We start from the raw sequence: 21363 nt of genomic DNA, 5'->3' as shown, positions 1-21363 counted from the left end.
CAAAAACAGCAAATACTCAATTGCTGAGTCATCTCTCCAGCTGAAAGTATGATTTGTTTTCAAGACAGACTCTCATTTTGTAGACCAGGTTAGCCTTCAACATACAAGAATCCTTGAACCGGGCGGTGGTGGCGCATGCCTTTAATCCCAGCACTGGGGAGGCAGAGGCAGGCGGATCTCTGAGTTCGAGGCCAGCCTGGTCTACAAGAGCTAGTTTCAGGACAGGCTCTAGAAACTACAGGGAAACCCTGTCTCGAAAAACAAAAAACAAAAAAAACAAACAAAAAAAAGAATCCTTCTGCCTCAACCTCCCTACTGCTTGGGAAGTTAGGCACAAGCTAACTTTACATTCTGAAGCTGTACCTCAGGCTGTCCAGGAACTCTCCTAATTAGCCCAGGTTGACCTTGAAGTTCCTGAGATCATTCTGCCTCCAAATTAGAAAACACCCGTGTGAACCACCCTTGTTCTGACTCTAGTTAATCATTTTGTATCCCTTTACACCTTTTCCTCCCCCCCGGCCCACAGGGTTTCTCTGTAGCTTTGGAGCCAGTCCTGGAACTAGCTCTGTGGACCAGGCGGGCCTTGAACTCACAGAGATCTGCCCTCCTCTGCTTCCCGAGTGCTGAGATTAAAGGCGTGTGCCACCACTGCCAGGCTCCCTTTACACCTTTTAGGGTACTTAGTTTCTATCAAATGAAACCCCGGGAAGAAGCTCATGGGCTCTGACCTGAGTCCATTTAGATCCCCTATCCCGCTTTTTCACAGTTGCAGGACTCTGCCACAGCCACACCTAGTGAATAAAATCAACCAAGCAAAAACCCAGGTGTCTGAGAGGCACCAATTAGGAATTCTATTTCACAGTTTATAATGACAAGAAGACCAGGATGTCTTCGCCGTGGTCCTGAAGGCCCAACCCCACCTTCACCCTTTATGAGCATCCATCCCCAGGCAACATTTCTAGTCTGAAAAGTCCTTGCAATTTTGCTTCTCTTTCGAAACATCCTTGGGACAACTCCCTTAGAAACAGGAGGACAATCCTTTTCTTCAGGAGGGATGCGAGGGAGTGAGTGAAGTTCCTGTCTTGGGACAACAAAGAACTAGATAGTATGTATCAGGGCAGGACGCCACATTTCTCGGGACTTTCCGCTGAGCTATGCAGTCTGCCCTTACCAAATCTACTGCGGTGGGCAGCTTGCTGGGCGTGCCTATCCCATCTCCCAATTGAGGACACCTCAGCCCTCCCAAAACTTCTTAGCACAAAAACCTCTCTCAGGACTAGAGGATAGGAATCTCGTGAGAGGTCACTTTCCATTAAAAATAAATACAATCACGCCCACGCCGCAAGCTACCCACTAAGCCTCCCACAGTACCCACCCAAGCCTAACTTCATTTTGCAGCGTGGACAACAATAGAGAACTACAACTCCCGAAAAGGACTGCGCTCGCCACTGGCTCCTAGACCAATGGTCGCCTCGCACGTGATCGAGTGGTCGAATCAGCGCCGGGCTGGAGAGGCTTTGTCTGCGACCAGGGGCTCCCGCCTATCTCCCGCCCCCGACCGCGCGAACGCGCGCCCCGCCCTGCGCGCCTTCCCTCCTGCGCTCGCCGGCCTCTCCTGCCTCTTAGAACCTTCCTGCGGTCGTGGTCGCATCTCGCTGCTGCAGCCTCCGGGGCCACGTTCCATCCTTTCATCCTGAGACCAGCCCAGAAAGAAAAATAATTATCTTTTCTTGCTCGGTACCTATCTTAAAGCCATGAGGGAAATCGTGCACATCCAAGCCGGACAGTGTGGCAACCAGATCGGTGCTAAGGTAAGGATTTCAAAATTTAGGTGAAATATGTGAGCACGAAAAATCCAGGTTAGTCATGAGTAATGTTACCAGGGGCTTGCATTCTCCATTCGTTAGCTTTGCCCCCTCTAAGTTTTGCACGTATCAATATAACCCATATTTGTGGCTAGCATTCTGATGCTGAGAAATTGAGAAATATTTTTCTTGGCACATTTTCGGAAAGCCGTTAAAAGAGACTTAAGTATTTAGGGGACCGGGAGTCTGTGGAACTGTAAAGTACCTATTTAGAGGGGTTTTCTAACGGTTCGAGAACTGGACAGGAGAGATGCGGAAACGGTATGAGACAAAGCCGGAGCGAGGTTTTCCCCTTGCGGCACCCCCACCCCCACCCCGCTTGGAGGGCCTTAGTGGAGCAGGGCTGGAGGGGGAAGGGGAGGGCGGGCAGCTGCAGAGATCCCTGCGACGTGGTCCGGTGCGCGTTACCTCTCAACAAAGGCTTGGAGACCGTAAGGCACTCGCTACCTCCAGGCTTGATTTAGCTTCTAGGTAGATGATGGTTCTGTGTGTGGGGGGCTACTTTTCATTGCCTTTAAGAAATCTTAGGGTGTGACCTCATGGAAAAGTGAGAGGCGTGTCTATAAGTCTCGGAACGAAGTCCGTGTGCGAGAGAGAGAGACCATTTAGTAGGAGAGGGAAGCTAGCAAAGGAATAAAAACCCGCAGCCATGCTTTTTTTTTTTTTTTCTTTTGCGCGCAATTACAATGTAGCGGGGGAGGGGTGGGGAGGAGGAAGTGCGGCCGCTAAATTGTAGCCGAAGGGTGGGACCCTCCGGGGGCGGGGCTACCGCCCCTGGAGCGCAGGGACAATGCAGCCTTAGCCGGCGGGGGCGCGCTGGTCCCGCCCCTCGTGCCAGGCCCCGCCCTCGCTACTCCCGCCTTTGTGGGCTGCTGGAAGACCGGCCCGCCACCGCAGTCACGTGGAACGCGTAAGGGGTGGGCGACTGCAGTGGCCGCACCTTTCTCCCCCAACCCTCTTTTGTGCTGGCCTAGAGGGGCGGTGCCCATCCCGAAGCGTTTGGCTGGGTGCTGGTCAAATGGGCGGGTGGCTGTCCAGTCCGTCCATATGAATGCTCGTAACCCTCAGCCCCTTGAACTTAATCCTAGCTACAAATACGGTGATTTTTTTTTTCCCCCTGGTGGAGGTTCGGCAGGCAGATAACGGAATTGCAGTTTCAACACCTCAGCTTCGTTTGAGCATGTCTAGAATTGAAATGCGGGTGGGGAGTCATCCCTCAGGACGTAAGCCATTGACGGCTCATTGCTCTTCCCTGTGCAGTTCTGGGAGGTGATAAGCGATGAACACGGCATCGACCCCACCGGTACCTACCACGGAGACAGCGACCTGCAGCTGGACCGAATCTCCGTCTACTACAATGAAGCCACAGGTAAAGGCGAAAATTCGGCTCCTTTTTCGCTGTTAACACTTTTCCTGGGTCTTTTTAAACCCTAGGCTATCGAGACAGGGTCTGATTTTACAGTCTCGAACTTAAAAAGATCGGGCTACCTCCCAAGTGCTGGACTTAAAAAGCGGCATCTCTATGCCCAAATTTCCAACATTAACTGTTAAGCCCTTTGCATGAAGAATCTCCCTTTTCCATTAGACACCTACAAGGGGCCAGATGGGAGCTCTACTGCCACCAGGTGGCAGCTCCTGGAATGACAAGTTTAGTGGTTTGTGGCATTTCCTACCCAAAATTGATCTTTACTGCAGAGGGCTCTCAAACGTCTACTTGAATCTCTTTAGGTGGCAAGTATGTTCCTCGAGCTATCTTGGTGGATCTAGAACCCGGGACCATGGACTCTGTTCGATCGGGTCCTTTTGGCCAGATCTTCAGACCAGACAACTTTGTTTTTGGTGAGTTACAAAATATTTATTTTCATGTACCAAGGGGGATTATTCCAAAAGTTGGAAGACTAGTGATAGTCATGTATGCCTCTTCTCTAGCTTAGTGACTAAGCTTTTAATTTTCTTCCTGTCCACGTTCCAGGTCAGTCTGGGGCAGGCAACAACTGGGCTAAGGGGCACTACACAGAGGGAGCTGAGCTGGTCGACTCCGTCCTGGATGTTGTGCGGAAGGAGGCAGAGAGCTGCGACTGCCTGCAGGGCTTTCAGCTGACCCACTCTCTGGGTGGAGGCACGGGCTCTGGCATGGGCACCCTGCTCATCAGCAAGATCCGAGAAGAATACCCTGACCGGATCATGAATACCTTCAGCGTGGTGCCTTCGCCCAAAGTGTCCGACACCGTGGTCGAGCCCTACAATGCCACCCTCTCCGTCCATCAGCTGGTCGAGAACACCGATGAGACCTACTGCATTGACAACGAGGCCCTCTATGACATCTGCTTCCGTACCCTCAAGCTCACCACGCCCACCTACGGAGACCTGAACCACCTCGTCTCCGCCACCATGAGCGGTGTCACCACCTGCCTCCGCTTCCCGGGCCAGCTCAATGCTGACCTCCGAAAGTTGGCTGTCAACATGGTGCCCTTCCCGCGTCTCCACTTCTTCATGCCCGGCTTTGCCCCGCTCACCAGCCGTGGAAGCCAGCAGTACCGGGCCCTCACTGTGCCTGAACTTACCCAGCAGGTCTTCGATGCCAAGAATATGATGGCTGCCTGCGACCCCCGCCACGGCCGATACCTCACCGTCGCGGCCGTCTTCCGCGGGCGGATGTCCATGAAGGAGGTGGATGAGCAGATGCTCAACGTGCAGAATAAGAATAGCAGCTACTTTGTGGAATGGATCCCCAACAATGTCAAGACGGCGGTCTGTGACATCCCACCCCGCGGCCTCAAGATGGCGGTCACCTTCATCGGCAACAGCACGGCCATCCAGGAGCTGTTCAAGCGCATCTCGGAGCAGTTCACGGCCATGTTCCGGCGCAAGGCCTTCCTCCACTGGTACACGGGCGAGGGCATGGACGAGATGGAGTTCACCGAAGCCGAGAGCAACATGAACGACCTCGTCTCCGAGTACCAGCAGTACCAGGATGCCACTGCAGAAGAGGAGGAGGATTTCGGGGAGGAGGCAGAAGAAGAGGCCTAAGGCAGAGAGCCCCGCATCACCTCAGGCTGCTTAGTTCCCTCAGCTTTCTTCAGCTGCCCATTTTTCTCCTTCAGAGTTTTCTTTCTGCTGCCTCTGTCCTGTTTTTTTTTTCGTTTTTTTCACTGGGGCGGGGGGAAGTGAACGGTGCCTGGCACACAGTAGGCGCTCAATAAATATTTGTTTGTGGAATGTCTCCTTTCTCTTTCCACTCTTACAAACCTACACTTCTGCCATTCTGAGTGTTGCCCTGTTTCCTTCTGGTACCCATTTCTCATGACTGTCAATATTTCCATTATATTCCCCAGGAACCTGAGTTCTGCTCCAGAGTCTGCCTAGAACATTACTAAAGATCCAGATAGTGGCCACCATCCTAAAGCTAAGGAGATTGGGAAGGGAAGAGAGGGGCGGGGTTTTCCAGTGAAGGCTATTTCCACGGGGAAATCCACTGAGGCTTTTTCAATTGACAGGTTTTTCTCTGCCTCATCTCAGCCTCAGGGGAAGGATTAACAGTATTATCTCCATTTATAACCTCCAGCTGTCCTGAGCCAAATCTGCCATTGGAGGTGTCTTCCCTGTATTCCTTCTTTCTCTAAGGTGGGAGTGGAACAGAACTGCCCCATCCATTTGACCTCCAAACCTGGAAAGGTGTGCTGCCACGGGGGGTCTGGGACCTGTCTCTGCTTCTGCCATTTTCTTCCTGGTTTGGTCCTACCCTACCTACCCTTCTTTTTTGTGTTGAACTTGGCTGCTTTTTTTCATATTGAAAAGATGACATTGCCCCAAGAGCCAACAAATAAATGGGAGTTGGAAAAAAGTGTGAGGTGTGGTCATTCAGGGTCAGGTCATGGTCGAGGCGTGGGGCCCAGCTTGTGAGGATGTCACAGGACTTCATCATTTTATCTTGAATTCTTGGTAAGCAGAGTATCATCCAATCAGCCTTGTTCATATCGACATTCTAGGGTTGTGGACAGGCGGGACATTACCCTATGCACTGACCTGTGCCCAGGCTGCCCCTAACTAGGGGATTCCAAAAGCTGAGATTACTTCCATGTAGCGTGCACCCGCTCTCTCGGGGAGGGGGAAGACAAGTAGTAAAGCAAGGTTACACAGGCAGACCTCAAATGCCAGCATTCAGCAGAGGTTTCTGGGGTGCAGGGCTGCTGGGGCCATAGTAATGCCTGTGAATGGACACCCATGTCCCATATTCAAATAACTAGCCCATTCCAGATCCCTCTGGGGCTAGTCTCCCCTCTCCCCAGGTTTCTCTGTAGCCTTGGCTGTTCTGGAACTCTTTCTGCCCCCCAGCATCAGGCATTAAGGAGTGCACCACCACCACCACTAGGTTTTAACCTGTGATTCTTTTACCTCTGGTCAGAAAGCCGTGGGTGGCCAGGGGCTTTGTCTCTACAGGCTGGAGCTACCTCACTGCTAGTTGTATTAGCATAACGGGCTTTGATTTAATGTATAAAGCAGGGTGTTTCACGGTTACGACGAATACTATGCCACGTACTCTGGCATCTGCTGTGGTGCCCCAGATGGTGTCTCCTTGCTTGCAGGAGTCTGATATCCAGTGTGCCCCACAGTCCACTCCCAGTGAGTTGGGTTCTTGCTGGGTAGTTCAGGCTGATGGGGGATTTATGATTCTCATGCTTCCGGCATGCTGCAAACTATCAGTACAAAGGTCATTTTTTGGCTTTGGTAAAGAAAGAAGCCTCCAAACAGGTTCACACAGTCTAGTTTAATCAGGAAATTAAATAGTTGGGATGAGCTTAAGTGGGATCTTCAAAATCTGGTGTCTGCAAAACCTGGTGCCAGACACTAGATTTTAAAAATCTGGGCACTGGCAATGGGCTAAGAAGGGAGCAGACCCCTCCAAGGCAAGGCACAGACTTTGGCAAGGAGATACGGTGCACCTCTGCCAGGAGGCATGCTCAGGGCCAGGAGAGGTGCATGCAATGACCACCGCAGCTGATGGCTCACGCTGTCCGCAAAGGCTTGTGATTCGCCTAGAGGAAAAGAAAGGGACGCATGGGACTAGGTACCTGCTCTCCCCAGCAACCACTTGGAAGGATGGGTTCAGGAAGGCACTGAAAAGGGCAACAGTCGTGGTAGGCGAGGTGGCACGTGCTCAGGCAATCTCTGAGTTTAAGGCCAGTCTGGTCTACCAAGCAAGTTCCAGGCATCAATGTAGTCATGGAGATCTGTCACTGAAGGTCAGAGGGGCCAGAGCTTTGTATTCTCTCCATATCAAGGAGCCTAGCTCAGGTTTCGAGGATGGTCCAACAAACCCAGCTGGGTGAAGGTTGCTTTTATTTTTAAGATGGTTTTAGCCTGGCGGTGGTAGCTCATGCCTTTAATCTCAGCACTCAGGAGGCAGAGGCAGGTGAATCTCTGAGTTCAAGGATAGGCTCCAAAGCTACACAGAAACCCTAATTCAAAGCAAAAAAGACAGGGTCTTGCCTGGCAGTGGTGGTACCCACTTTTATCCCCAGCACTCAGGAGGCAGAGTTAGGTGGATCTCTGAGTTTGAAACCAGGTTGGTCTACAGAATGAGTTCCAGAACAGCCTTCCAAACAGGGTCACACTGTGTGGCTCCAGATGGCCTCAAACTCACAGATCAGCCTGCTTCTGTCCCCTGTGTGCTGAGATTAGAGGTTTGTACTGCTACACCAAACTACACATTTTTGTGGCACATATAACATTGCCCTAGCACTCCGGAGACAATCTCCCCATTGCCCTGGCAAGGGGGCTGTGACTTACATCATTCTGACCGTAACCCACAGGTGGGTAAACTCAAGGAAAGCAATGACTGCAATGAAATGAGCTATCACCAGGCGGCAGCTAATTCTCTGCTCTCCCGTGGTGCCCAGGCACACAGGCTACAAAGACCAGTCTGGGGGGCTGGAGAGATGGCTCAGAGGTTAAGAGCACTGACTGTTCTTCCAAAGGTCCTGAGTTCAATTCCCAGCAACCACATGGTGGCTCACAACCATCTGTAATGGGGTCTGGTGCCCTCTTCTGGCCTGCAGGTATAAACACAGACAGAATATTGTATACATTAAAAAAAAAAAAAAAAAAAAAACCAGTCTGGCTGAAGTTCTGCTTCCCAGCCGTGGGGGCCACACTATTTAACATGCTGGAGGGAGTTCTCGTATATGCACTCCTTGATAACTGCAGCTGTCGTTCCTTGAGCACTGTTCACCATTTTGTTTTCAGGGTCTCATTGACCTGGGACTTTACAAGCAAGAACCTGACAGGTGCACACGCGCGCGCGCGCGCACACACACACACACACACACACACACACACACACACACACACACGGCATCCATCCTCACCTGGGAGATGCTAACGCCCGTGAGTCCACACTCTGGCACGCGCGCGCGCGCACACACACACACGCACATGCACACGGCATCCACCCTCACCTGGGAGATGCTGACGCCTGTGAGTCTCTCCACACTCTCTGGCACACGCACACGTGCACACACACCCCCCCCCCCACGGCATCCATCCTCACCTGAGAGATGCTGACGCCCATGAGTCTCTCCACACTCTCTGGCACACGCACACGCACACACGACATCCACCCTCACCTGGGAGATGCTGACGCCCGTGAGTCTCTCCACACTCTCTGGCAAGCGGCTTAGGATGTCCAGGACTTCCCCAGTCACTTTGGCTGCCCCCATTGTTCCACTTCCACTAGACACCAGCGTGATCTTATTGGCTGAGGTCAGGGGACCACTGATCTCTTCTGCCACCTGGTGAGTAGAGACAGCTCAGACCACACGGTCCATCAAACTCGCCCAACTACTGACTGGAATTCCTCACTCTGGCACCCCTCCTCACCTACTTCACCTCACCCCTCTCCCAGAGCCCCACCCACCCCCAGACCTGGGGCAGCTTCTCTAGCAGCATGTCCAGCTGGGCGGCCTCCTGGTACATCTGGAAGGCTTCTGCCTTCTTAGCCATTTGCTCAGCCTCGGCACGGGCGCGCGCCGCTATGGCAAAGGCCTCCGCTTCCCCACGCATCTGTAGAGGGTACAGGGCATTGGAGACTGACGGCACTCGTTAAGAATATGAAATTCCGAGGCCAATGAGTTGTCTCAGAGGGTAAAGGCCAACAACCTAAGTTAAAATCCCCGGGACTCACATGTATGGAAGAAGAGATCTGGCCTCCACCCTGGCAAGATAGTACATACGCCATCCTATCCCTCGTATTAAAAAGCAAAAAATAGACAGCTGGGTGCAATTGAGCATGCCTTTAATCCCAAAACTTGGGAGGAAGAAGAGGGCCGATCTGTGTGAATTTGAACCCAGTCTGCTGTTTTACACAGTGAGACAGTCTCAAAAACCCAAAACCAACAAAAAAGGAATAAGAAACCCTGACCAAGCCCTTCCCTGTGCCAAACAGGAGCCACGCCCCAACTCACCCTCACAGACTCAGCTTCGGCTTCGGCCTGCATGATCAGCTGGGCCCTGGGGATAGAAGGGAAGTAGGCTCATTGCAGGACACCTTGCCTGCCTGTGAGTGTCAAGGGGCCAGGAAGGGCGCGGGAAATGGGCGTTACTTCTCTGCTTCTGCCAGGCGTTCAAGCCGGTAGCGCTCAGCCTCCGCAGGCTTGCGCACGCGGGCCTCCAGCTCCTTCTCTCGCCGGGCGATCTCCTGCTCCTGCACTGCCACCTGCTGGGCGCGCTCCACCACCTGCACCTGCACCCGCTGCTCCTCGATCTGCTGCTTGGTCTTGGCCACCTAGAGGGCAAGGGGCACTCTAGACAGGGCTGGGGAGCAGATGCCCTAACATCCCTCTCCCCCCTAAACCGAGCCAGGCAGAAAAGCCAGCGGTACGGTGTGGAGGAGGCCCATGAAGTCGTTTCCTGGTCTGCTCAGCCTACAGGGTACTGAGATCCATTTCAAGGACAGAATTGAGAGCAGGTAAAGGCCTTAGCATTGGAAGGGGTAAGGTAAGGTGAGACTAAGCGTCCCTCCCAGGTCTTCCACTTGGCTGACTCTCCAGAGCACACTGATCATCTTCTACCTCCACAGTCCTGTGCACACTCCCTCTCCACTTCCCTCTGCAGCGATTCTTAGGGGAAGCGCAATACTCACTGCTGCCTTTTCCACCCTGCCAGCAGGTATTTTTTTTCCCGATCTTTTGCACACAAAATAAATTCAAAAGAAGAAGTAGATAGGGAAAGAGTGGCTCCCCCCTCCCTCTTGCCTCAAACCGCTGGGTTCCCTTCCTAGCAGCAACTGCTGTGACCAGCTTCCACAAACTGCGTGGGTATGTTCATATTTCTCTTTTTTTTTTCTCATTATTATTTTTATAGTTCTACAAGACAGAGTTTCTCTGTGTTGCCCTGGCTGTCCTGGAACTGAATCTGTAGACCATGTTGGCCTTGAACTCAGAGATCCGTCTGCTTCTGCCTCCCTTGTGCTGGGATTAAAGGCCCACACCATCACCGATCTCTAAAGATTTATTGATTTTATGTATGTGGGTATTTCGTCTTCATGACCATCTGCACACCAGAAAAGGGTGTTGGGTCTCATGGGACTACAGTTACAGATGGCTGTGAGCCACCATTCGGAGCCTGGGAATTGAACTCAGGACCTCTGAAGAGCAGCAGTGCCCTTAACCACTGAGCCATTTCTCCAGCCCCCGCCCCCCTTTTTGTTTGTTTGTTTTAAGGTAAGAAGTTGTCTCTCTGTATTCCAGGCTACCTTAAAAGTAGACAGCCCAGGCTGGCCTCAGACTTGATGTGATCTTGGACTAGCAAGATGGCTTAGGGCATAAAAGCATTGTTCTTCAAGTCTGACTGAGTTTGATCCTGGGGACCACATGGTAGGAGCGAGCTGGTTCTTGCAGGTTGTCTCTGGCCTGAACATACATAAATGGAATAAAAGCACTGGCTGCTCTTGCAAAGGACCTGTGTTCATCACCTAGCACCTGCCTGGCACCTTACAACCATCTGTAGCTCCCGTTCCAGGGGATGTCATGCCCACTTCTGGCCCCCGCAGGCATCAACACATGAACACGGAACACATCAACACACGAACATACAAACACATAGGCAAAATACTCATCACATAAAATCAAAATAAATCTTTTTTGCTTTTTTTTTTTTTTTTTTTTGAGACAGGGTTTCTCTGTATAGCCTTGGCTGTCCTGGAACTTGCTCTGTTGCCCAGGCTGGCCTCAAACTCACAGAGATTCCCCTGCCTCTGCCTCCCACGTGCTGGTGCTGGGATTAAAGGTGTGCTTGACTACCACAGGACTGCAGTGAACCTTTAGCCCCAGCTGTTGTGGAGTAGAATATCTGTTTAACTATGTAAAGATGTGTCGCGTTTGTTTATGCTGCATTTGTTCAATTATGTAAAGATGTGTTGCTGTTTCAGCTTGCCTGCCCAAGGTGCCTGTCTGGTCTAATAAAAAGCTGAAAACAGGTAGGCATGGGAAGGATACTCAGGGCAGGCGGTAGAGAGAAGAGGGGTCCAGCCAGCCAGGCATGGAGGAAGCAGGACAGTGGAATAGGTCTTGTATGGAGATGAGGTATACGAGACTCGGGGCAACACGGAGATGAACAAAAATGAGTTAATCTAACTTTAACTCAAAAATAGAAAACTAGCTAGAAACAAGCTTAAGCTAAGGTCGAGCATTCATAATTAGTAAGTCTACGTGTCATGATCTGGGGGCTGGTGGCCCAAGAAAACTGGCTACACACAGCATTTGGAGGCAGAGGCAGGAGGATCTCTGTGAGTTCAAGGAGCAGCCTAGTTTACATCCTTAATCAGCCAATCAATGTTTAATTTCAAGTGTTTTTGTTTAAATGATACCCTCTACACAGGTGGGTGGCGCATGCCTCTAATCCCAGCACTCGGGAGGTAGAGGCAGGTGGAGCGTGAGTTCCAGGACAGCCAGGGTTACATAGAGAAACCATGTCTTGGAAACCCAAAAGATACCTTCTAAACTAGGCATGGTGGTACACGCCTGTACCAGGGGTCCTGAGTTCAGTTCCCAGCAACCCCATGGTGGCGCACAACCATCTGTAATGAGATCTGCTGCCCTCTTCTACATAAACTTGTACATGCAGAATAGAGCACCATCTACATAAGACAAATCTTGGAAAAAGAAAAAAGGGAGAGGCTGAAACAGGAGGCTTGCTGCAAGTTTGAGCCTGGTTTGGGTGTGAGACATGGTGGTGCACAATTTTAATCCTAGCCCTCAGTTGAGGGCAGAGGCAGGTGAGTTTGAGGCCAGTGAGGGGTCTATGTAGTCAGTTCCAGACCAGACAGGAATATAGTGAGTCCCTGTCTTGTTGGAAGAACAAAAGCACAGTAATAAAGACGCCTTGTATAGCCGGGCGGTGGTGGCGCATGCCTTTAATCCCAGCACTCGGGAGGCAGAGGCAGGCGGATCTCTGTGAGTTCGAGGCCAGCCTGGTCTACAAGAGCTAGTTCCAGGACAGGCTCTAAAAAAAGCTGCAGAGAAACCCTGTCTCGAAAAATCAAAAAAAAAAAAAAAAAAAAAAGAAAAAAAAAAAAAGAAAGATGCCTTGTATAAACACACTGAGTTGATGCATTCCTGTGGAACAGTAGCCAACTGTACTTTAATTCCTGTCTGAACAAAGGTAACTTAACACACACTTTCTCCACAAGGGACATCACCGCGTCGGTGCTAAGGGACCTCACACAGCACTTTAGTACTATTTGAGTGCTGTTTCACCGGGAGTGTGTGATACCCTCAGTCCCAAGAGTCATTTGAAACAGCAGGATTACTAACAAAAAGCACGAAAATGCAGAAATTTGGTGTTAATGATGCCAGGTGAGATCGTTTGCGGCCCGTGAGCCGACACAAGGCAGCATGTTCTAGTTTGAGGTCATCTGCAGATGGCGTCAGGACCTAGAATTCCTCAGCATCCCATCCTGCCAGTACCTTACAAGAATGCTGCAAACACGGACCTGGGGGTCGCCCACTAATCCCAGCGTGCAGGCAGATTCGCAACTGTGCACCCTGTGAATATAAAGGGCTGTCCATAGAGCACTTTCTGCTATTCAAGCTTCCTTCTTCACCCTCTTCTTTGATTAAGTTTTGGGGTACCCTGTGCAAATGAGAGGAAACTTCTCTTCTTCTGAACAGGTGCAGACTCAAAACACACAGCTTGGTGAGTGGAGCACAGGGTGGCTCATCACTCTGGCTTCTATCTGCAGCCAGGTGCCCTTACAGACATGCACAGGCTAGCCCAAACATGGTGACCCTCTTGATCAATCAAATTTATGGCTTTTCTTTCTTCTTTCTTTCTTTCCTTCCTTCCTTCCTTCCTTCCTTCCTTCCTTCTTTCTTTCTTTCTTTTATTTTTTGTTTGTTTGTTTTTTTGAGACAGGGCATATCTGTGTAACAGCCCTGGCTGTCATGGAACTCATTCTGTAGACCAGGCTGGCCTCAAACTCACAGAGATCCACCTGCCTCTGCCTCCTGAGTGCTGGGATTAAAGGAGTGTGCCACCACCGCCTGGCTCTTTTTTAGGAAGTTTTCAACTGAATGCTCTATTCTATGTGTGTGCAGATACACATGCATGTACAGGTGTGCGTGTACCTGTGTGTTTGTGGAGACCAGAGGACATTCCTCTCCAGGCACCATTTACCTTTATTCTGAGACAACTGGCCTGAGGTTCAACGATTTATGCTAGCCCAGCTGACCGGTGATCCCCCAAGATCTACCTGTCTCTGCCTCCCTGGCATGGGGAGTGTGGGGATCACATGTGTGTGCCACTGAGCATGTCTGCCAACTGAGCTTCCTCTCCAGTGTCTGCCCGAGACTCTTATGTCACTGATCATACGGGGAAGATGGGTCAAAACTGACCCAAGTCTCTCCCAGTCCAAACGGAAGGGAGGAGGAGGGAGAAGGGTTACTGGGCAGCCCAGACTAGCCCAGTTTGGTCCACTCACCTGTAGCTGATAGGCCAGGTCAGCCTGTGCTCGGCGGGTGTTGACCTCGATGTCATAGGTGGCCTTCTTCAGCTCATAGTCTCTCTGTGCCTTGGCCATCTCTATTTCACTAAGACACTGGGCAGATACCTTCTCCTGCTTGGCCTTAGCCTCCTAGGTCAGATTAATGAGGAAGGCCAAAGGGTAAGGGCCTGCTCTCCGCCAGATGTCTCTACTGTCACCCCCAATGACCACGCAGCTGGACTCTCCAAACCCCCTTGTGCCCTTGTCCACTGGGTGTCTAACAAGCCAGCGGAGACCAAGCAACCCCCATCTCCCTCACCCGTATCCCGGCATCTCTTTTGGCCTCTGCTTCCCCAATCCGAGCATCCTTCTGGACTTGCGCTGTACGAGCCTTCCCCAAAGAGTGCAAGTAGTCCTGTGGGAGAATGAACCAGAGTCTCGGGAGGGTTTGAGAGAGGGGGTCGAGGCTTCTGTCTGCTCTGTGGTGCAGGGGTTGAACCAGAGGCCCAGCATGCCGGCCTGGGTCAGTGCTTTACCACTAAACTTGTTCTTTGTTTGCTTTCCCAGACAGGGTCTCTCTATTACGTAGCTCTGGCTGTCTTGGAACTCGCCTTGTAGACTAGGCTGGCCTGGAACTCATGAAGCATCCCAGGCTGGAATGGAACTCACGATGCAGCCCAGATGACCAATGGATCCCTCCTGCCTTAGTCCCCGCAACCTACCCCCAGGGATGGGATGACAAGCTCCAGCTACCAAGCCTGCCCAACTGTATATTTTTACCTGGTCATCATGAATGTCCTTCAAGGTGTAGCTAACCACGCTGATGCCCATGTTGACCAGGTCTGAGGAGGCCACTTTGAAAACTTGCTCTGAGAATTTCTGTCTGTCCTTATAGATCTCCTAGAGAAAATAGTAAGGAGGAGGAGGTCACAGACAAGCTGGTCCTCAGGTGCCACTCATGCTGGCATCCCACCCAGGTATTTCCTGTCCCCCAGTCCCACCTCCACAGTCATGTGGGCCATGATTGCCCTCTGGTGGCCCTCCAGCGTCTCCAGGGCAATGTGGGCAATCTCGGCCTCTGTCTTCCCCAGGAACATCTGGCAGGCGGCGGCCAGCATCTCCTTGTTCTGGCCCTGGATTTTCACCTGTAGTCACAGTAGAGAGAGGAGGAAGAGGTAGGTGCCTTGGGGGCAGGTGGAGAAGGCGAGACCAGCAGAAAGGCAGATTAGAGAAGTCTGTGGTCAGAGGTATTCAGTGGCCAGGGAAAGGTGGGTGTGGGCTTTGGGAGGAAGGCTCTGACAGCCTCACCTGGGCAATGCCCGTGACTGAGATGGGGACCCCATGGCGGGTATAGACCTTCTCACTCTTGACATTGAGGGTCAGTGTGTTGAGAGAGATCCTAGGGGGCGAAGGAGAGTCAGTAAGGGAAAGAGCAGAGAGGAAAATGGGTTGCCTCCCGGGGTTCTGTGACTACCTACCTCTGGATTTGTTGGATGCAGGGCAGGACAAAAACTCGGCCCCCAGCCACCATGACTGGGGGGCTCCTGCAGAACCCTGTAAGGTGAGGGCATAATGTGGCCATGGCAGACTACGAGGTGAGGGTGATGGGCGCACTCACAGGGAGAATCTGGGAACTGAGGGACAGCATTCCAAGAGCATTCTTGGAAAATAGAGGCTGGGAATCACGGTGGTTTGCGCCCACCGTGGCCAGAAGGTTGGGGCTGGTAAGGAGAGGAGGGGGGGCTTAGGGGTGGAGCGGGTGTCACTGGCTGTGACAAGACTTACCGGAGACTACCATGGCCTCATTTGGGCCACAAGTGAAAAACATGATTGAAGCTGCAGCTGGGGGATGGAGAGAAAGCCTTTGCACAGGGGAAGGGGCCTTGTGGCACCTCCTCCTCCCTCTATCAGGAGCACACTGCCTCTGCCACCGCCCAGTCCCTTAAGCGCCCCATGACAGTCCTAAGATCCCCAGGGACTACTTCCTTGTGCCTGCTGATTCTCACGGCCTTCCTCTCCTGCGCCCCCTAGCCCCTCCATCCCACAAAGCTCTCCCGCGCCCAGGGGTCTGCAGACGATTCCGCATTCTCCCCTCTACTCGGCCGCCCGTGGCTCCGCCTCCCCTCCCCACTCACCTTCCGCTACGCGGGTAGCAACCTTACAGGGAGGTCTTGGGAAGCGCGCGCGGAGGCGCCCAGAGCCCTAGAATGAGGCAGGGGCAGCTCGGGCACCCAGCTAACTGGAAGCTGCGCTGGCGCCCCCAACCCGACCGCACCCTGTTGCTGCAGCAGACGCGACCCCGCCCCCGACCAACCCCTCGGTCCGCCCCTTTCCCGGCAGGCCCCGCTCGGGTCCGCAGCACTCCAGCTCTCGGCTGCGCAGGGGGCCGCCAGGCGCTCCCCCCCCAACCCCTCCCCCCGCGGAAGGAAGCCCCGCCCCACGAGGCCACGCCCTCCATGTCAGGTCGTTGGGTATCCGCCGTCCACCGTGAGTAAGCAGGTTGCCACACTACCGGCTAACCAGCAATGTATGACAGCATCCGGTGACCGGATATAGGTCTGTAACTCCAAGAAAAAGAGCTCGGGCCCCAAGAAGGGGTGCGGACCAGGGACCAGGGACCTAGTCACATCCTCCCGCCACCTCCTTTTTTTAAAATTTTTTTTTAATTTTTTGTCTTTTTAATTTTTGGTCGTTTGGAAATAAAAACACTTGGAGAACTGCTGATAATAATAACCGCCAATCAAGTTTATTCGTGTTCACGGAACATACTAGGCGACCCCCGACATCGGCCCTCTGACTATCCATGGAACCAAGACTCCCGTAGCCGCCCCTGAGAAGCAACCAGGAAGACATCAAAGGCCACGGACCGGATTCCCAAGGGTCTGCCGAAAGCCTTACAACAGACTAGAGTTGGGGTGCTGGAAGACGGAGTGTTACCCCTAAACCTATGCCCTACCACCAAGTCTAATCCCCAGGTGCTCCCCCACCACTCTGTCTCCCCGACCCTATAACTCGTTAATAAATAATCCAGACATCTGTGTTACAGCAAGGGGGCATATCTCGCACCCCTGCATAAATTAGAATAAATATTACATACACCCCCTCCTTCACCTAGGAGGATATACATAAATACATAAATATTCATTAGGACACTGGGAAGGCCTCTGTCCTTCTCCAGTAGGCCTAGCCGGGACGCACGGTGCCTCGGGCTCCCCAAGCACTGGCATCTTGGCTGTAGTGTTCTGAGCTGGCGTTGCCTTAGAAGTCCCAGTTTGGGATACGCTCTGGCGCACCAGGTACGCCTGGTGCCTCTTTCGTTTTTTCGGACTGAGTGTCGCATTTAGAAGGCCGCTGGGTGTTGCTGAAGAAAAGCTTTGAGGTCCAGAGCGTAGTCCGAGGACTCCGAGGTCAGATTGAAGGGCTCGAAGAACGGCGGCGCAGTGATGGGCGCAGAGATGGGTTCAGGTGACGCGGCACCGGTAGCATCCTCTGCGGCCAGGGTCTGCGATACACCTTCTTCAGCCATCAAGATCTGGCAGAAGATGATGGCGAGCAGGAGAAAGAGGACCCTCTTGGCAATGTTGGGTTCCTCGGTTGGCAACTGGCGCCGGACCTGGGAAGAGATAAAAGAGGGAAAAGTCAGATCAAGGTCTCCGCGTCTAGTTGTTCCCGGTAGGTACCACAGCGACGCGAGCCCCTGCTGCCCACTCCGGCGATACTCACCACTCGAGGGTAGAGCACCCTTCGGCTGCGTTTTCGGTGTCCGCGGGAAGTGTTCAGACGCGTGGCGGACGCTACCGCCGGCTCCGGGAGAGGGTCGAAGGTGAAAATCTCGGGACCGGAGCCCCGCCGGAGTTCCGAGCTGGCGGAGGGAGCGGGAGCCGGGGCCCGCAGGCCAGTCATGGTGTGGAGATGGTTGCGCGAGTGGCACATAGTTTCAGCGCTGTGCAGAGAGTGAGGAAGAATGCAGATCTCCAGCGAGGCGGCGCTAGTTATATAGTCAAAGAAGGGGACGGTCCCACGGAACTCCGCCCTTCTCAGCTGGGGAGCTGTTGGCTGCGAAGGGCTGGAAATTCCGAGGAGGAAGCAGAAAGTGTAGGTGGAGCCTTGACTGCCTACTCTTTAGGTGCCCCAGTGCACGTTTTTGCCCCGAAGTAGTGAATGCGGGTGGGTGCAATCGCTGGAAGTAAGCACACGTCCGGACATGCCGTGTCTAGAGGGGGCTCCCAGACGTGTAGCAGATGGTTCAGCCACCATCGTTAGAGACGCCCCTCAAGATCAAGGGGCCATAGAAAACACATCCACGTACTTGGAAGTATGCGTAGAAACACACATGCCAGGAGGGGAGTCATTGCACAAACTTCCAAGAAGAGGAAGAACACACGAAAACCCACAGTTTGCTTGCCTTGGCATACGTGAGAACGCAGAGACCCATCACATGCATTTCACAAACACACACGTGTGTGCAATGACTGCTAGTGACACCCCGGTGAAGTTATTCAAAGAGGGGTAGAGCGGAGACAAGAAGTCAGCAGCCTCTGTTGGATGGGTCACAAAATAAGACGTAAAATGAAGAGCTTTCTAAAACTGTGAGACATCGTGCCATGTGTCCCATGCAGCCTCATTCAGAACCCACAGGAATTCTCTGCTTCCTGGACACAGAAGTCAGCATTTTGGGGGACCCGTAACAGTTTGAGTAAAGGTGTTGTGGAAGTCACCCAGCACAATATGAAACTGTGACCCTCTTCCCTGCGGCTTGCCAAGGGAGGGTATCTTGAACCCAGGAGTTTGGGACCAGTCTAGGGAACATAGCAAGATCAGTTTCAAAACAAACAAAAAACCAAAGAAGAGGTTGGAGAGATGGCTCAGTGGTTAAGAGCACTTGCTGCTCTTGTGGGGGACCTGGGATCAGTTCCCAGAACTCAAAGGGCAGCTCACAACCAGTCCCAGGGGGATCTGGTGCCCTTTCCTGGACTCTGTAGGAGTGCACATACATACAGACAAAATACTCATATACATAAAATAAAAGTGAAATATGTTTTAAAATAAAACCCCAAAAATGTCAGGTGAGGTGACTCAGGGAGTGAAGGTGATTGTTGCTAGGTCTGGTGACCCAAATTTGACACCTGGGATCCACATGGTAGAAGTGATTCTTAGAAAGCCACCCTCTAACTTCCACATGTGGTCTACATATGCCCACACATACACACATCTGAATAAATAATCAAATTACATACACATATATATATATATATGCTGTTGAAAGCTCCGAGGTTGGTGTTGCAGGAGGGAAGCACACCAGATACAGCTGTCACTTTGGTCTGGGCTTACAAGGCGGCCATGACCAGAACTCTTCTGCGGGTCCTAAGAAGGCTATCAAAGGGGACCCTGAGGAGCTGATGTTCACCTCTGACTAATCCGTCAGGAAGACTTCAGCCAAGAGTGACCTTTGAGATGACCCAATAGGTGGGATATGACACATTCAGATGGGAAAAAACGGACGGCGTCAGCAGAGGCTCAGAGCTGGAAAAGTACAGGACCCATCTGGAGGAAAGCAATGTCACAGTAAGTTTCCTGGGAAGTACTAATGGCGGGCGAGGAACTAGACAGAGGAGCACTCACGGGGCAGACCCCAGACTGTGCAGCACAACCCAGGAGAAGAGCATTCTAAGCTGGGAACCGACTGGGATGGGGACTAAGCCCTTAAGGGTGGGACTAAGGGGCCATGAGCTACCTGAGGGGCTCAGGTAGACGGTAACAGCAGTCCAAAACAAGACCGGAATAGACATTGCTGGCATGAGATCACCAGATTTGGGTGATTTGGGTAATAAATTGGTATCGTTGGAGGAAGAACACGTAGAAGCCTTAAAATAGAACTGGCTCCAGGGTGAGCCTAGGTCAGAACTTTATCTCGTTTTGAGCCCGGTGAGTACATATGAGTCCCTTCCTGTGAGTCCCATCATTCAGTCAGAAGCTGTGCTACACACGGTTTGTCCTTCATAGAACTCAGCACAGTGCCTTGTGGAGCCAAAGGAGCGAGAAGAGGGTGCTGGGAGCCCTGCACCTGGAGTTCCAGGTGGGTATAAGCCGCCTGTTATGGGTGCTAGGAGCCAAACTGCGGCCTTCCGCAAGAGCGGCAAGTGCCCCTACCTCCTGAGCCTTCTCTCTAGCCCTCAATAATCTTACAAAGTAAATATGAAAATACAGAGCTATAAGGATAAACATAATATTCTCAGACTGGCTAGGGCCTCCAAGCTTTGGAACATGAATACGTTCCTTTAAACTTCCCAGAGAAACAGCATCTTATGAAAAGCTGGAGAGCTTCTGCTCTTGCTGAGGATCCAGCTTTGACCAGCACCGCATGGTGGCTCACAACCACCTTAACTCCAGTTCCAGGGTCTCTAATAGTGTCTCTGATCTCCTCTGGAACCAGATATGCATGTGGGTGCACAGACACACATGAAGGCAAAACACACAAATAAAAAAAACAAATTTATTTATTTTTAAGATTTATTTATTGTGTATACAGTGTTCTGCCTGCACATATGCCTGCAGGCCAGAAGAGGGCACCGTATCTCATTACAGATGGTTGCGAGCCACCATCTGGTTGCTAGGAATTGAACTCAGGACCTCTAGAAGAACAGTCAGTGCTCTTAACCGCTGAGCCATCCCTCCAGCCTAAAACAAATAAATTTGATTAAAATTTTGTTTTGTGTGTGTGTGTGTGTGTGTGTGTGTGTGTGTGTGTGTGTGTGTGTGTTTCAAGACAGGGTTTCTCTGTAGCTTTGGAGCCTATCCTGGAACTCTCTTTGTAGAGTAGGCTGGCCTTGAACTCACAGAGGTCTGACTGTCTCATCTCTGCCTCCCGAGTGCTGGGATTAAAGGCTGTGCCACCACTGTCTGGCTAATTAAAACTTTTTTTTTAAAAAGGAAAAGCTGAAATTTCTTTTTTTAAAACTTAAAAACAAAAACCAAAAAACTGGAAACTGAAAATGGGGGCTCCTGTCTGCTAGGCTAATGCTTTACCACTGAGCTATCTTCAACCTAGAAGTTTTCTATTTGACTTTTCAAGACAGGGTTTCTCTGTGTAGTCCTGGCTGACCTGAAACTAGCTCTGTAGACCAGGCTGGCCTTGAACTCACAGAGCTCTACCTGCCTGTCTCCCAAGTGCTGGGATTAAAGCCATACACTGTTATGGCTTCCAACTCAACCTGGAAGTTTTAAAAATTATTATTGCATTTATTTGGGGGTGGATGGGTCACAGGACAACTTTTGGGAGTCTGTCCTTTCCTTCCACCATGCAGGCTACACTGGGCTGAGCTCAGGCCACCAGGCTGAAAGTACCTTTTCCTTCCGAGCCATAGAACTGCATTTACACCAAACAGGAAACACAGGGGCATTTTTTTTTCAACCAAGGATGCTTAGGAAAGCACATAAGCCTCACACTTGTGCTGTAAGTAGAGGTTTCACTGCTGTGTATGTGACTGTTTCCTGGGATTAGTATCCCCATCTAAACAC

General features: G+C 51.8%; 3 protein-coding genes across 3 annotated transcripts; 1 reads left to right on the top strand and 2 right to left on the bottom strand.

Moving 5' to 3' along the window:
- The first annotated feature begins 1577 nt into the window (after window positions 1-1577).
- Tubb (tubulin beta class I) lies at window positions 1578-5081 on the top strand. Its single transcript, XM_038342985.2, has 4 exons — window positions 1578-1811; window positions 3126-3234; window positions 3594-3704; window positions 3838-5081. The coding sequence occupies exons 1-4, from the start codon at window positions 1755-1757 to the stop codon at window positions 4893-4895; spliced, it is 1335 nt and encodes a 444-aa protein (XP_038198913.1). The 5' UTR covers window positions 1578-1754; the 3' UTR covers window positions 4896-5081.
- Window positions 5082-6614: 1533 nt separating this feature from the next.
- Window positions 6615-16149, bottom strand: Flot1 (flotillin 1). Its single transcript, XM_038342234.2, has 13 exons — window positions 15981-16149; window positions 15631-15687; window positions 15324-15399; window positions 15154-15244; window positions 14847-14990; window positions 14626-14745; window positions 14165-14260; window positions 13843-13995; window positions 9467-9648; window positions 9329-9374; window positions 8790-8927; window positions 8492-8656; window positions 6615-6901 (listed from the first exon to the last, which is right to left on the bottom strand). The coding sequence occupies exons 2-13, from the start codon at window positions 15671-15673 to the stop codon at window positions 6872-6874; spliced, it is 1284 nt and encodes a 427-aa protein (XP_038198162.1). The 5' UTR covers window positions 15674-15687; window positions 15981-16149; the 3' UTR covers window positions 6615-6871.
- Window positions 16150-16566: 417 nt separating this feature from the next.
- On the bottom strand, window positions 16567-17798 carry Ier3 (immediate early response 3). The gene is made up of 2 exons (XM_038343328.1): window positions 17569-17798; window positions 16567-17458 (listed from the first exon to the last, which is right to left on the bottom strand). The coding sequence occupies exons 1-2, from the start codon at window positions 17776-17778 to the stop codon at window positions 17186-17188; spliced, it is 483 nt and encodes a 160-aa protein (XP_038199256.1). The 5' UTR covers window positions 17779-17798; the 3' UTR covers window positions 16567-17185.
- Between the last annotated feature and the right edge of the window lie 3565 nt (window positions 17799-21363).

Source organism: Arvicola amphibius, chromosome 9, assembly GCF_903992535.2.
Source record: "Arvicola amphibius chromosome 9, mArvAmp1.2, whole genome shotgun sequence".
In the NCBI taxonomy this organism is placed as follows: domain Eukaryota; kingdom Metazoa; phylum Chordata; class Mammalia; order Rodentia; family Cricetidae; genus Arvicola; species Arvicola amphibius.
The sequence above is the reverse complement of the archived record's forward strand: the minus strand, read 5'-3'. Positions and strand labels throughout refer to the sequence as shown.

What these genes read in the sequence shown, in the direction of transcription:
- Tubb (XM_038342985.2), top strand. Translation starts at nt 1,755, where the DNA reads ATGAGGGAAATCGTGCACATCCAAGCCGGACAGTGTGGCAACCAGATC. An exon ending in GCAACCAGATCGGTGCTAAG is followed by an intron (nt 1,812 to 3,125) that starts GTAAGGATTTCA and finishes TTCCCTGTGCAG; the next exon opens with TTCTGGGAGGTGATAAGCGA. An exon ending in ACCAGACAACTTTGTTTTTG is followed by an intron (nt 3,705 to 3,837) that starts GTGAGTTACAAA and finishes TCCACGTTCCAG; the next exon opens with GTCAGTCTGGGGCAGGCAAC.
- Flot1 (XM_038342234.2), bottom strand. Translation starts at nt 15,673, where the DNA reads ATGTTTTTCACTTGTGGCCCAAATGAGGCCATGGTAGTCTCCG. An exon ending in TGCATCCAACAAATCCAGAG is followed by an intron (nt 15,245 to 15,323) that starts GTAGGTAGTCAC and finishes TTCGCCCCCTAG; the next exon opens with GATCTCTCTCAACACACTGA. An exon ending in TGGCCCACATGACTGTGGAG is followed by an intron (nt 14,746 to 14,846) that starts GTGGGACTGGGG and finishes TATTTTCTCTAG; the next exon opens with GAGATCTATAAGGACAGACA.
- Ier3 (XM_038343328.1), bottom strand. Translation starts at nt 17,778, where the DNA reads ATGTGCCACTCGCGCAACCATCTCCACACCATGACTGGCCTGCGGGCC. An exon ending in GGGTGCTCTACCCTCGAGTG is followed by an intron (nt 17,459 to 17,568) that starts GTGAGTATCGCC and finishes ATCTCTTCCCAG; the next exon opens with GTCCGGCGCCAGTTGCCAAC.